This window comes from Perca fluviatilis, chromosome 2, assembly GCF_010015445.1.
Source record: "Perca fluviatilis chromosome 2, GENO_Pfluv_1.0, whole genome shotgun sequence".
Taxonomy (NCBI): domain Eukaryota; kingdom Metazoa; phylum Chordata; class Actinopteri; order Perciformes; family Percidae; genus Perca; species Perca fluviatilis.
The window spans coordinates 31,589,678-31,604,680 of NC_053113.1; the positions used below are offsets into that span (position 1 = coordinate 31,589,678).

At 39.9% G+C, this 15,003-nt stretch overlaps 1 protein-coding gene across 1 annotated transcript; it reads left to right on the top strand.

Annotated features, from left to right (window-relative positions):
• The first annotated feature begins 368 nt into the window (after positions 1–368).
• si:dkey-202l22.6 (interferon-induced very large GTPase 1) lies at positions 369–11,994 on the top strand. The gene is made up of 4 exons (XM_039786620.1): positions 369–489; positions 3,221–3,358; positions 6,302–10,979; positions 11,108–11,994. The coding sequence occupies exons 2-4, from the start codon at positions 3,316–3,318 to the stop codon at positions 11,241–11,243; spliced, it is 4,857 nt and encodes a 1,618-aa protein (XP_039642554.1). The 5' UTR covers positions 369–489; positions 3,221–3,315; the 3' UTR covers positions 11,244–11,994.
• The last annotated feature ends 3,009 nt before the right edge of the window (positions 11,995–15,003 follow it).

The following is a 15,003-nucleotide window of genomic DNA, read 5'->3' on the forward strand; positions in this document are numbered from 1 at the left end:
TACAACAGATCTGAGTTTGGCAATGTTTCTAATTCTAATTGAAAGAAACATGTACGGGTACTTATTGGTAGTTATCAGATAGACCTATATCTGAGAGATCACACATTACTAGGGTTTTTGTGCGTCATTGTTTGGAGCCTCACATCTGACCCCTGCAGACCAATGATAATACCTTGGGCAGGTGTCTGTGATTACATTTCACCATGGCTCTGCACTGTGAAAGAGACACTGTAAGCTGCTATCTGAATATCAAGCCTGTCAAGTGAAGAAGTTTTACACAATGACTAATGTCACTTGCCTACGTGTGCTGTGAGTCTGTGTCCATGTGACTGATGTTCATTTTGTTCTTAGATAGAAGTGCAGGAATGTGTCTTATCACTGAACAGTCAGGTATAAGAGCTCTCCTGACAGACACACAACCACAGCGGGGGTGACACATACAATGTGAAGGATACTTCTTTTACCAAGCAATTGTATGAGCAAAAATAGGTAAGAATATTATGATTTTATTCCAAATTCTACCACTACAATGCCACTGCTACAGAGATATTGAAATATTTGCATTAAGAATAGCATTAATATATTGGTCTTATTTGATAAATTATACATTAAACTGCATACTTGTTGTATGAGGAGAAATATGTTTTGTGCTGAAGGGTATATTACATCAAACACTATATTAAGACAGATATTAAGCAGATTCAGTAATTTAAAAAAAGCAGAGCACATTCACAAACTGGATTACAGCCCTTAATATTTACCTGACTAGGACTACCTGATTATCTAGGCAATGTTCTTTTTTTCTCTTATTTCAGAAGAAATATAAATGAGACCTGGGGTTTATATGCATTAGTAATACACTAAGGAAATACAATTACAGTAACAGACATCTAACAAGTTTATAACAATATAATAAAATAATGATAAGCCATAAGAACGGACTGCTAGATACTATGTTTACAGTATGAACAAGTGAATAACAGTTAACTCCAACTATATTAGAATGTGAAAGCTAAACGATTGTGAACACAAAAAACAGTAATTGATGATAACTTAATTAATAAACTATTGCTAATTCATTATTATTTCTCACTTAGTGTTATGTTTTCTATTAGTTCACGAATGACACAAGGCAAGCCTGATTCAGATCACATTTTACCCAAAATTCACACCCATGCACCTGTCATTTAAACAGTGGTAAAAAGGAATTGCTGTAAGTCGTCATTCTCTGAAGTATGCTATGCTCCACTTTACACTCCACATATGACATCGAGGCTGTCTGACAGCTGGAGTTACTAGTTACTTTTTACAGATAACAATTTCACATTGAGATCAGATTATAAAACACAATAGGCCCTATCTTGCACCCAGCGCAATTGACTTTGTAAACCTACGCATGTATCATTCCTATTTTGCACCCGACGCACAGCGGACTTTTCCCTCCACAGATGCACGTTGGTAAATTAGGGAATGAATTTGCGCTCCCGGGGGCGGTTCAGCAAAAAGAGGAGGCGTGTTCCTGCGCGAACGTTCCCTAGTGCTATTTTGCACTTTCAGAAAACAATTCCGCCACTGACCAGGAAAAACCTAGTCTAAAATCAGTGGCGCATTATTCAGATGCTATTTTAAGGGCGCATGCTTGGCCGTAATGTAGAGTGTGCACACCGCGCATACACTTTGCTTCTCTCATCTCACGGACCCAGCAGTTCCCATTTTTGCAAACCATACATAATTACAAGGAAAAATATGACCTTGTTTTACACAACATTTCCATGAATCATGGATGTGTTGATGATATAAATGAGGAAATATTAGAGATGTGATGTTGAACTGCATGTGCCAATGCCACTAAACCCAAATGCCCCAGCAGCAGCATGGGAGAGGAGAGACAGAAGAGCTGCATCGTCTATAGTGAGGTAATCCCGGTCTAATGTCGGCTGTGAACCACTCCTGGATGTATTAAGAGCGTGCGCCTAGCAAATCCTCCATTATAATAGCAATCCACCATGGAACAAGCGCGCCTGCTTTTAAAGGGAATGTGAGATAACACTCTGATTGGTTTATTGCACGTTACGCCCAAACCACACCTATGAGTAATGTAGCTACTTCAGACCAACCCATTTTAGATTTGCGTCGGGTGCAAGAGTCATTTATCCCGCCGGTAGGCTATAATAGCAACAGCGTCCGAGATCCGCCCACAGCAGTTTTACCAAATAGATATTTCCCCTCTAAACTTCTCACATGTTATTTAAATAACAACAAATATAGGAATATATTTGCGAAAATACTAGAGGAAAGCCCAAAAGTATACAAAGCATGTAGCAAGCACATTGTAGAATTAAGGTGCCTTCAGGTAATGTAAAAATGCATAAGGCCCCTTTCTAGAGCCAGTGTTTGGTTTGTCTATTTTAGGCTACTGTAGAAACAAGGCTCTGTGGAAAATGATCGCTCCCTATGTAGATATAAAGGGCTCATTCTAAGATAACAAAAACACAACAATTATGAATATTCTTTTCCATATCTACTAATAGAGCCCATTAAATCCTACACACTGGTGCTTTAAGTGAGATTTTAAATGCATGACTTTCTCTTGTAATGGAGTATTTTTACATTGTGAAATTAATACTTTAATCTAGTGTTAGCTAAAAACAGAAGTCACAATAGAGGCTATCCAAACTGGTAAACTGATGACATATCACCTTCTTCCTTACTTTCACCAACCTCATTAATTCTAGCACCATTGGAAAGCAGCCAAACTCCAAACTAAGCTGAATCTAGAGCGCTGTAAGCTTTAAGCCATAAAGTGTTAAAAAAAAAAAAGGAGGTAGGCTAGTCACCTCAATGATGAGCTATCAGTGGTCCTTTATCTTTCTGACAGTCTGCTGATTTGAGTAGAGGCCACTATATCAGCATATCATGTTCAGCCTGTTATGAGTCAGGTTTTATATTAGTGAAAAGAAAAATGAAACAGGGAGGAGATTCCTGCTTCAGTGAAGCATTTCAGGAAGATAAAAGTCTGGTTAAACCAGTCTCCTCCGTACTTTTAACGAGCAGTCCCTTGAGACAGCAGGCTACAACATACTCTCATCTATTGTAGGACAACACAGGTTTTTACATTTACATATATGGTATTAGTCCAAAGAAGCTTGCAGGTAATTTTGATTGTGTTGTGCTGCCTTTTGTATGTCAGTAATGTTTATGTTATGAATTTTAATCACAGGTTTTGAGTAAACACTCCACATTGCCAGTGATGTGGCTGACCAGAGAAGAAAAACTAATTTAAAACGGAGAGGAGAGACACTCGACTGGATTAACATGTCACTCAAGCTTCCTAAGAGGCTGAGCAGCAAAAAGAAAAGTATGTTTCCTTTTTGTTTTTAATGGGTTGTGTATCATAGAAATGTTTTTCATTTTTAAAGGACTTTTTAACATACCCAAATATGCTGTAGATTAATCAATTAACATGTATTGATAAAAACACCACTTTAACAATTTTAAAGGAAGGCCTAAGCAGAAATAAATGGCAAACAGTATGACTTTGTCATTCTTTGGCTTGTGGCAATAGTGTACAATTGCATTAAACAAAACAATAACTGATGCATCTGTTTTTGCACTAATTTTATATTTATCAAGTGTGTTGTTCTCCAGATAAATCAGTGGCACCTTGTAGAGATGCTGCTGCAGCAACCCAAACAAACAGACTGTGTTACCCCTAAAAATGTGTTAAGGGTTAAGGGTAATGTTTACCCTTAACCTCAGCTAATCCAAATATGTTTACATTCTACTGAAGTGAATGCTTTGGGTGATGATGCAAAATCTGTGTACAACAACCATGATACCAAATCATTTTGTTAGCTATCAAGTTTTATTTTGGAAGGTCTGTTCATGCCATTAAGGAAGACAGAAATTGCCCTGGCTTTGGATAACTTTTGCTAACCAAGTGGATGTGATTGGATAAAAACACAGCATTGCTGAATGCTGTAATGAATTTACTAATTAATGATAATTAGGTTGGTTGAAGCAAGTGTAAATTTGGAAGGTAATGGCACCACGGGATGGTGCTTTTAAAGGTCCCATGACATGGTGCTCTTTGGATGCTTTTATATAGACCTTAGTGGTCCCCTAATACTGTATCTCAAGTCTCTTTCCCGAAATTCAGCCTTGGTGCAGAATTACAGCCACTAGAGCCAGTCCCACAATGAGCTTTCCTTAGTATGTCTGTGTCTGCAGCTATTGAGGAGGAGAGAGTGGGGGGGCAAGGTCTCCACCCACTCAGTGGGGGTGTGGCCTTGACCAACTGCCACTTTGATTGTTTGAAAGCCATGATGTCTCTCTCTCTCTCATGGGTGGGCCAAATTCTCTGGGCGGGCAAAGCAGAGAAAGGGGAGGTAATCTTCCTCCTTATGACCTCATAAGGAGCAAGATTCCAGATCGGCCCATCTGAGCTTTCATTTTCTCAAAGGCAGAGCAGGATACCCAGGGCTCGGTTTACACCTATCACCATTTCTAGCCACTGGGGGACCATAGGCAGGCTGGGGGAACTCATATTAATGTTAAAAAAACTCATAAAGTGAAATTTTCATGCCATGGGACCTTTAAGGGAAACACTGCTGGTTTGTTTGCATGTGTAGCGGAGAGACTCTGAACTAAAATGTAATGACTAGTTGGCTATAAGGATAATGTGCTTTTCTGTTTCTAAATTGTTAACTGTTAATGTTCTGTTATATATGACATTTACTAACATTAACAAAATTAATAGGAAAATTATTGTTAGTTTGATAATGAATTTTAAGATCTTAGATTTTAAGATAAAAATCTTTTGTTACTTGTAATTCAAATTAGTTGAGGGAACAGCTGAAAACTATTGCACAAATTAAGGATTGATAAAAACTCGGTACAAGTTTATATTCAAAGGCATGCACCACACAATCTATATGCTATGCAAGTCAAGTTAAAAATATTCAAATTTTTTCACATTTTCTACAAAAACAACTAACTTTGATTAGTTCAAAGAAAAATTACAGTATTGACCCAAATATAACACAGATTTTTTTCTTCCTATGAATATATCTGACAAAGTAAGCTTGTTCTATATTGGGGGTCTAGACATTTAAATACAAATTAGTTTGCACTTAAACTTTGCGTGAGGATTTTCGAAAGTAGAACTACAACATTTTTACCACTTTGAAGCCGTGCTTAGAATACAGGAGTTTTAAAATCCTAACCGATTTTGAAATACAGTTGCAACATACACATAAGGAGAATCTTCACAGATATTCTTTTCTCTAATCTTAAACATGCACACACTACAAGATTTGAAAATAATGGCACATCACAGTTTGGGAGACACTGTCAACACAGGTTGTCGGTCCTTGGTTCTTGAGTGAGAACAGTTCGGGAGGTTTAATATTGGATCTGTGAACTGCTCATATTACCATTTCTCCACTGATTAACGGGAGGGCTAAATTGGGGATAAATTGCCTGGAACTCCTGCAGTCTGAGCCTGGCTTTAGCCAAATTAAAGCAATTATTTGGCTTTTTTCCTAATCATATGAAATTCAATTCTTAAAGGTGCTCAAAGCGATGTCACATGTTTTTTAGGCTACAACAGTGCGCGGAAGCGCGGAAGCACGGAAGGGAGGGGGAAGGGATGAGGAGGAGGGAGGGGCGAGCTAGCCTCGTTTTATTTGAAAATACTTCTAACATCAACAAGAAGTGCCGTCACCCAACATCGCTTAGAGCAGGGGTTTTCAAACTTTTTGTGTGTGATCCACTATTTTCGCGGACCACCTCATAATACACATAATAAAATATGTCTACACAAAGTCCTACCTGAATTAATCTCCACCTCTTAATACTAGCACTAAAACTATAACTGGTTATCACATCGGTACAACAGGCTTGTTAAAAGAAAGTTTACTGCACACAACGGTTGCCACATATTTAATTTATTTATTTACTCAAGCGCCCAAGGGCATAATCAGGTTCATTTGAACAACAGGCTTTGATTATTAATCTTCAGATGTGGACTTGAACATCACGGCGCCACTAGCCTATTTTAGTAATCACATAATAACTTGACAATTTCATTTAAATTAAAATTTTATATCAATATACATATTCTTATTTTTTATGGGAATTTCCTGGTAAAATGAAGGTTAAATGGTCCGCATACCACAGTTTGGGATGACTGGCTTAGAGCACCTTTAACTGAATAGAACTATATTACTATGTAAGATTTAAAAATGTTGGTAATCCACAGGCTAAATAATTGATATTATATTGATATTTTTCAAACCAGAACCTCCAAAGATCAATGCACAGGCAGAGGTCCTAAATAAGATGGGCCTGGAGGCCTTCAGGACTACACCACTGGACCCAGCATCTATGTTGGACATCAGCACTTGGGCTCTGGAGGACCAGGAACCTATGGAGCCCAAGGATCTACCAAATGCTTTCCTCCAACGCCTTTGGCTGCTTAGCCCAGATGCCCGAAGTCCTTGCTGCAAACCTCTGCATGATGTTCTGAACAATGCCAACAAATCACCCGAGGAGATAATCAATGATTTCGGAGGAGAAAGCCAGAGTGCCATCAACCCTCTTGATGTAGTTGCAGCTGTCTTTATGTCTGCCAACACTTTCCTTCAGCAGGAGATGACTGTGCGCATGTTGCAATGCCAGTTTGCTGTGCCCCTAGTCCTTCCAAACATAGATCCAGAAGAACCTGGTCGCTTCCTTCTTTGGCCTTTGAGAGGTGCTGTAAGCCAATGGAGGTCTCATTTTCCGGAGAATAACAGTAAGGTCTATGAGGGGGATTTGGCAAGTACATACATGCCTGTAGTTTCTTGTGTAAAGCTTGGTCATAGTGGTGTCTCTAAGTCCCAGGTACTAAACAATGTTATAAGTGGACTCAGATCTCCCAATGACACATTTCTCCACAGAGGAATGGATGGAGTACAGCTTCCACGTAGGCTTTCCAATGGCCTGGTAGAGATTGGATGGTATCTACCCACTGGAGACACTACCAGAGATATTTTCCCTGTCCCTATGGTAATCTCTAACCTCCGTGGTGATGCCAGTTCACATGAGAAATGCCTCAGCCTTCTATGTAAAGTGTCTTCAGCTGTGGTTGTTTTCTGTGGGGATCTTAGGGAGAAAGAAAAACTAATTCTTGCCTCCTGCAAAAATATGGCCAGCAAGCTCATATTGATTGACCTATCAGATGATGAGAAGAATGAGAACAGAGTTGTGGGGTTTTCTGGTCCGAACCTTGAAGAATACATGGGGGTTCCCAGAGGATCAGTGCTGCAAGGGAGAGATTTGAGTGAGGAGGAACTGGCTAATAGGCTGTGTGACATCCTGAAAGATATGTTACCAGATGAGCTGAAACATGTTACACTTGAGGCAGCAGCAAAATTAGCAGAGGAGCTTGACCTTAATGTAGATGAAGGGGCAGCCTGTGAGAAGGCAATGGCCAAAGTGGAGGAAGTATTGAGAGGTTTAGATGAGGGATCTGCTCAATTTAGAGAGAAACAGCTTCCTTTGCAGGGGCCTTTGTGGAGCAAACTTGCTGAAATGGAAAAGGAGGAGAGTAAACAGAGAAAAGAAGGAAAAGAAATTGATCCCCAACTGCAAAAAGAAAAGAAAGACATCTTGGTAGAGTTGAGCAGCTACAAGATGACTCCAGCGATGAAGATTTTCACTGATGCGCTTTTCACAACAGATACAGTGGAAAGAACTTATTTCCTCAGTTGGATGAAACTTAGGCTTTGGCTGAAGCAAATCGAAAAACTAAACACTCCACAAGATCTATTCACAAACCTGCAGACAGAAATGAAGGATGCTATGCCAGAACATTGTGGTGAGCTCCAAAATGGAATCATTGACGACCTAGGGGACAGTGATAGTTTCTGCACAGATTCAACATTCGAAGAGGACACAACTGAAGAGCAGCAAGTTTCTGAGCAACAACAAATGTGTCTAGATGTTTCCTTTGATCATGTAGCATCATGTTCACAGCCTTTTGAACCTGATCCGTCCAAGCTGGGACTGGAGCACTTTTTGCGTGAGATGGGCTTGATTTTTGAGCTAACACACATCAGCCCCGGCAGTGGGAGCCACAATGTGTTGCGTCTACCTAGCTTAGCTACAGACCTTCTTCTCTATGGAATTCCACTTGAAATAATGGATGGAGATGCCTCAAACATTCCCATCCGCTGGCTGGGTTGTGTCTTTGCAGAGCTTAAACGCCGCCTTCCTCAAGAACAGTGCAGAACCCGAGTGGTGACAAACCTCGGAGTACATCATGATAGGAACGCTGAGGTTCTTTCTGCATTATTTGGGGTGAAATTTCCTGATGGAAGGAAAAGAGCCACCAGAGGGGTGTACATGGTTGCCCTGTGTCTCCCTGATAACCTCAGAAAGGACATGGAGTGTGATTTTCTGTTTTTAATTGATGTAGGTCTCTGCTCAATGTCTCTAGACAACAGTAATATGCTGATCCACGACAATGAGATGGCCACTGTTGCAACAGGATTGAGTGATGTCTTAATGCAGAGCATCTCTTCACATGTGGGTACTGAGTTTGAAGCTAACTTCACTGTCATAGTCAATGCTCTCTTACGCATCAAAGAATGTGGCTCCATGCCCATTTGCCAACTCCTGGCCCAGGATGAAAGCATAAACAGCTTATTACAAGCATCACAGTTAAGACGTGTATCGGATATGCTTCAGACTGAGATTGGGGACAGAGGAACCAGCAATGCTAATAACAATTATGCAAAAACCACAAGCTCCATCACCTGTGTCAAAGGGCCTTGGTACAATATGTCCCTCTCTGAACCAATTGATATGCAGTATAGTAAGGCTGTGTTAAAGCTTAAGCAAAACCTGTTGGAGGCATTGAAGAAGTGTGCAGCCAAGTCTGAAGCCAAAGGTCTGCCTGAATTTATGAGCCGTTTGTGTGCTGTTTGGGATACAGTGAAAGCAGAATCATTCTCCATTGGTATGCACAATACTGACATAGCTTTAGCCTTCTCTTTATTGTGCACAGAGCTTTCCCAGTGGGAGAATACTTTCCTGGAACACATTGAAAGCTGGCTTAATGGGGCAAGAAGGAAAATCTTCTCCACAAAGGCAAAGGCTGTAGACGCTTCAATCGAAAATGGCCTTCTGAGTGAGCTAAAGGATGAAGCCAGAGAGGAAGTCAAAACAGAGGTGGACAAACTCAGGGCAAAAGGAGAGGCCTATTTGATGAAAGAAAACCTTCTCAAAATGAACACATTCAGGCCAATCCTAATGAGCAATATGGATGACCTTCAGGAGCGAGTAACTGAAGACATAATACAAAGGTTGGGGACAGTCAACGAGAGCCATTGTTCTTTAACACAGTTGGAAAAATTTGAGGGCTTACTGGAAAAAGAACAGGAATCCAAGCTACGCACACTGTTAGAGAACAGCAAGTCAACCAAAGTTCTCCTTCAAGATACAGAGCTAGAAGAGGAGTTCGAGGGTGCATGGAGTAAGACGTTGTCCAACTTTGACTTCAGGCCTTCAGAGACAGATGATATTACTGCAAGAGTGACTGATATTTTGAAAGAGAATTTAATCAGCCGTGGTCTCCACAAACACATGAAAAAACTTGAAGTCAACGGCCAAAACCAGACAGCTAGCTTCCAAGTTTATGATGAGCACTTTGGATACCGCAGCAGATTAAAGCATATGTTTGAAGACAACAACAGACAGCAGAGGTTAGAAGCTCAACGGGTAGCATGCAATATCATAGAAGAATACAATCAGTTTGTTGCAGATAAATCTAGCTTACCAGCTGATTTTTCTGACAGCTACGTTACAACACTGTTAGACAATGTTGAAAAAGCTTTAAAAGAAACATCAATGGAAATCAGATCAGCTTTTGAAGTGGAACTGAAAGTTTATCTCTGCAGCGCTGCATGCCAAGACTTTCAAAAACTACATGACCGCTATGCCAAGGACAGTGAGCTTTTGACAGGTATCACTGCAACTAAGAGTACCTACATGGCAGAGTTTATCTACCAGTTCCGAAAGAGAGACCAGTGCCAGAGAGTGGCTCAAGCATTTACCTCCATGATCATCAAACCTGCAGTGTCGGACTACATCTATAGACCACTGGGGATGTGTATTGTAGAAGAAATCCAAGGTAAAGCCCAGCAGTATCAGTCCCCACGCGCCTTCCACCAAAGCTTGCTGGAAGAGCTTATAGAGGAGGACTGCTTTGAAAGCTTCCTGGAATATTTGCTTTCCTATGAAAACATCAGAGTGAGGAAGATCCAGGAGAAAGTGGTGGCTCACCTCTCTGAATCAACCAGCTTGAATAAATGGAGACAACAGAGACTTGGAGAAATCATCGGAAAGATTGCAGTAGCAGTGAGCCAAGCGGCAGAAGGTACCAATGGAGCACTGAGTGATACAAAGCCACTGCTGGAGAGAGTGTGCCTCACTTTAGAGAGAGATGGAGATGTGGATGTCAGTAGGGCCTCTCTGGACGGACCTTTTTTCAGTATCACCACAGAATGGGATCGCTTTGTCAAATGTCTAATGGAGTTACTGGCTGTAATGCGGTTGGACCTAGCCCAGGAGTTCTCCCAAAATGTGGATATCACCCAACTTCTTCAGTGCCTTCCAATTCAGCCCCAATGCTTGCTTTTAAGTAGAGTGAGAGGCTGTGACCAGCAATGTCCTCTCTGCGGAGCCCCATGTGAGCTGAACGAGATGGGGCATGAGGTTCACAGGGCTCTGCTCCACAGGCCCAAAGACATGTTGCCCCATGACTCAGGTTCTATGTCCTGTCCTCTCAGTTGCCCTGAAAGCATGACAAAGGACAACCCAGGCATGAGCAAAGACACAGAAGACATGTCTGCGGCACGCAGGGTCCTCCATTCCCTCTACCCAGACTGGATCATTGCCCCTGAGGACAGCCAGATGCCTAGTGCTTACTGGAGGTACTGTGTGGTTTATTTAGACTTAACAATCATAATCATGATTTCTCTTACAAATTTTATGAACCAGTGTAAATACTGTTAGATGCAAATCTGACTGAACTTAAAGCTAAATAATCTTTAATTTACAGGTATGTGTTGGCGAGGTTCAGTGAGAGGTTTGCAAAGGAATACAAGCAGGGGCCAACAAAGATTCCTGAGGAGTGGAAGAAGATCACTAAGGAGGAGGCATTGCACAGTCTGAAGGAGGCCTTCCTACCTGAATGATGCTGATATTAGGACTGCCCTGTGCCTATATCCTATGTGTACCTATGTTGTCTATATCATAGTACATGTGACATTTTATTGATCAAGTTCAGGTTGTATCTGGTTTAGTCTTTTTTAGTATTTATCTATCGAGGATGATGATGATGATAATAGTGAATAGAATGTTAATCAAATAGATGATTAATTTAAAACACTGATAACTGATTTGTTTGTTTTTTGCCTTTTCTTTTTATCATTTGCTTTTTAACATATTGTTCTTTAAAATATGCATTTATATATATATATATATATATATATGCGTTTATATGCAAATATATTGTAAATGTTGACTTGTCATTATCTCACTTTCCTCCACTGCGTCCAGATGTAACGAGACAATGTGAACCATGCATTAAAAACCTGTGATATTTAAAATAAAAACGGTTTACCTTTTAAAACCTTTGCCATATAAAAAGGTATATAAATGTAATGGGATTTAGAGGGCAGAAATGTAAAATATGTCAATCAATATATCAAATATCTTGTCTCATCTTTTTCTCACTATATATCCAGCAGTGATTTTACAGTATGCCTATTCGACTTGTTCCGTGTTTTGAAATGACTAACTAGAGTATAACTGTTAGCCTTTTGTTTTATAGGCAGACATATGGTTATGACACAACATTTTAACTACAAAGATTTTACAATATTTGAGTGAAACATAAATGATAAAACATTAAGTGTAATTATGAATAAAACTACTATAAGAATATTTATTCTCTTTTTGCTTCATTTAAACTAAAACTGTCACACATGCTAAAATGTGCTCCACATTTCATTCCACAGACTGTAATAGGATTTAGGTGTTTCAAATACTGCATTTGAATTCTGCCTTTCTTGCTAACAAAGATGAAATAATTATAGCACTATAGGATAAAGTGTGCACTCCAACAATCACATCAACACAGTAGCCACTAACTCTTCTTTCATGAGCACAGACAGGGTCCTCTAATGTGCTTCATCAACTTGACTATTCTCCACTGTGGAGCCGTGCACTGAAGTTTCCATGTCCCTACTTGGCCAATCAAGACAGAGTTTGCCTTTCTTATGGAACCAGATGTTCACTTTATTGACCCTACTCAGCATCAAGTAAAGCAGAGGGAAAAGTCAAATGTTGAAATCCACAAGAGGGCAATGTGGGATGGAGGAATCCCTGACAGCTCAATGCTGAGATGTAAAAACAGGGTTCATTGGTTTTATATACGAGACCTGACCTGCTAATGTACCAATCTATTTATTGTAATTGCACAGGACTATTTATTTAATGATTGTTTAGTTAAGTTACAGCAAACTAAGTATGTTTACTTGTATTCCTGATATAACTGCCCTTTTGGAAGATATTTACATAGAGTAAAATACATTGACAGTGACAGTGACTTACAGTAACTGGACAGATCTCTTCAGACAGGTCATTGCCTGACCAAAAAGGTCACCTTTGGCCTTTAGCTCGGATTCTGTACAACCACGTAACCACAAGGATCTCAGGCTGCATGTGAAGGCTTAAAAGCTCAATAGGTGCTAGACTCTGAGCAAGGTGATATAGTGCTTTAAGAATTTAACGTGGTCCAATTTCCTTATTTTGGTGGTATAAAGCCTGGCAGCAGATATTTAAACTATCTGCAGCACTTAAGTTGCATAAGAGGACCAGGGAGTCCCAAACCCTATTTCATTAGTAATTTGGCATGCCCTACCTCACTTCTTCTAAGCACTGTAAATAAGCAGCACTGCATTTCATGCATATAATGCAAAAGGTCAAAGAATTTCTACATGCCACTTTGTCTTTATGCCACACTTGTTTCACATATTGTGAGCTGTGCAGTACAAGTGCAATAATTTACACTTCTTTTAGGTCAAAGTAACTTAATCCTTTATTAATAACATGAACCTAAGCACAACTGTTATTTTTATCTTCCCCTATTTTCCTTCACTTCCTAAAAGTATAATCACTGCATTAACATCACATTGTCTACACTGAAAAACATGATGTTATGCATATATTGTAACAGTTTATTGGCAAAGTTGTATACACACATAAACACCCACACCAACATAAAAACAAAATTCATAGTTGAATGACATCAACAAAGGTTTTATCCCCACAGCACCTCTGATACTGACTGATAAAATGAAGGGAGGGCAACAAAAGTTAACATCAGGTGGTTTCTGTTTTCACCTGGCTGGCAAGACACACTCTAATCTCCTTTTTTGCCAGCAAATTATTTAAATGACATATTTGGAATCCCACCATGTTTTTAGGTTTATTTTTCCCAGTGAACTACCTCCTGCAGTTGTGTCTGTTTTGATGCTAAATCACATTAAGAGCCAATCTGCCTTGCAGCCAGGTGGAGAAAATAAAGCTTTACACACATAAAGAAAAAGTATGAAATCGTACATGGCGGTTTGATTAAGCTTTGTGTGTTTTGTAGACACACCTGGAAGACTCAAAAATAGACATATATATCATCTATCATGGTCCATTAGGATAAAGGGATCATGTCTGTACTACTGCGCTATTCAGCTTGTGTATTCATTGCTGGAGTAATTTTGGCACAAGGTTAAGCTTAAAGAGTTAGTTCAGATATTTTTCTCACAATAACACAAACTACAGCAACTCCTGTGTTCTGCGAGGTCAAATTACTGCTTTTGTCAAAGGAGCCTGGTGGCTTTGAAGAGAGCACAGATGGACATAATGGCTTCAGTTCCCCGTCGGAAAGGACTGACGGTAGTCTCGCTTTACCAGACCCTCCTCCAAAGTGCGCTGAAGGAAAGTCTGGCTACTCCACATAGCATTTTGGGATGGGAGGAAAACGTGCTCTGGTTTAATGGCATTCATTTAATCGTCATGGGCGGTGCTAAACTCCGCACAGATCCGCTGCCAAATAGTCATGCGAAATGAGAAAACTCAGATTGGACAGATAGTCTAGCTAGCTGTCTCAATTTAACATGCAGAGGTTGTAGGAGCAGTTAACCATAGTCCTCATAAATCCACCACATTTAAAAATCAAACACAAAGAAAGCGGAATACATGCATCTGGTGGAATCTCCTGCAGCACTGGAGCAATCCCGGAAGTGGAACGCAAAGGATATAGACCAGTCTGACGGCAACATAAAGCAGTGAAAATATTCTAAATATAGTGTACACTTAAATCGATAGTTTCTTTTTTTAGGTGGGCCTTTTTTTATTTTATTTTCTGCCGTCAGGGTCAATACTCCTGCCTGCTTCAAATGACAAAAGTAACATACCATACCTTTAATTATACTGCATCTGCCAGGATTCAGGTACCATCAATCAAATTAAAAGAATACAGGCTGAAACACACTTTAATATGTGCTTTTACCTGTTTTCAGCTAAGATTCAACATTCACTTTATAGTCCCACATTGTAGGAAATTTGGATTGAGCTTCCACCCATGCTGTATCCATAAAACACATTCCACATAACAAACAAGGGTAAAACAGCTACAGTAAAAACAAAAAACATACCCAAGGAAATAACTAGTTTGGACTTCAATTGCACGGACAGGTTACCAAACCAAGTTTGATACCCTATCTAATTTGACTCTCAAAGGCCGCCTAATAAAAGACAATTTCAATAAACTTCTGATCAAAACTCTGGGCACCCGGATTGCTCAGTTGGTAGAGCAGGCGCCCATATATAGAGGTTTACTCCTCGACGTGTTGTATGTCATTCCCCCTCTTTCTCCCCTTTCATGTCTTCAGC

Excerpts from the sequence above, each read along its gene's own strand:
- si:dkey-202l22.6 (XM_039786620.1), top strand. The coding sequence starts at position 3,316 with ATGTCACTCAAGCTTCCTAAGAGGCTGAGCAGCAAAAAGAAAA. Across the intron at positions 3,359-6,301 it reads GCTGAGCAGCAAAAAGAAAA|AACCTCCAAAGATCAATGCA; the intron begins GTATGTTTCCTT and ends TTTTCAAACCAG. Across the intron at positions 10,980-11,107 it reads ATGCCTAGTGCTTACTGGAG|GTATGTGTTGGCGAGGTTCA; the intron begins GTACTGTGTGGT and ends TTTAATTTACAG.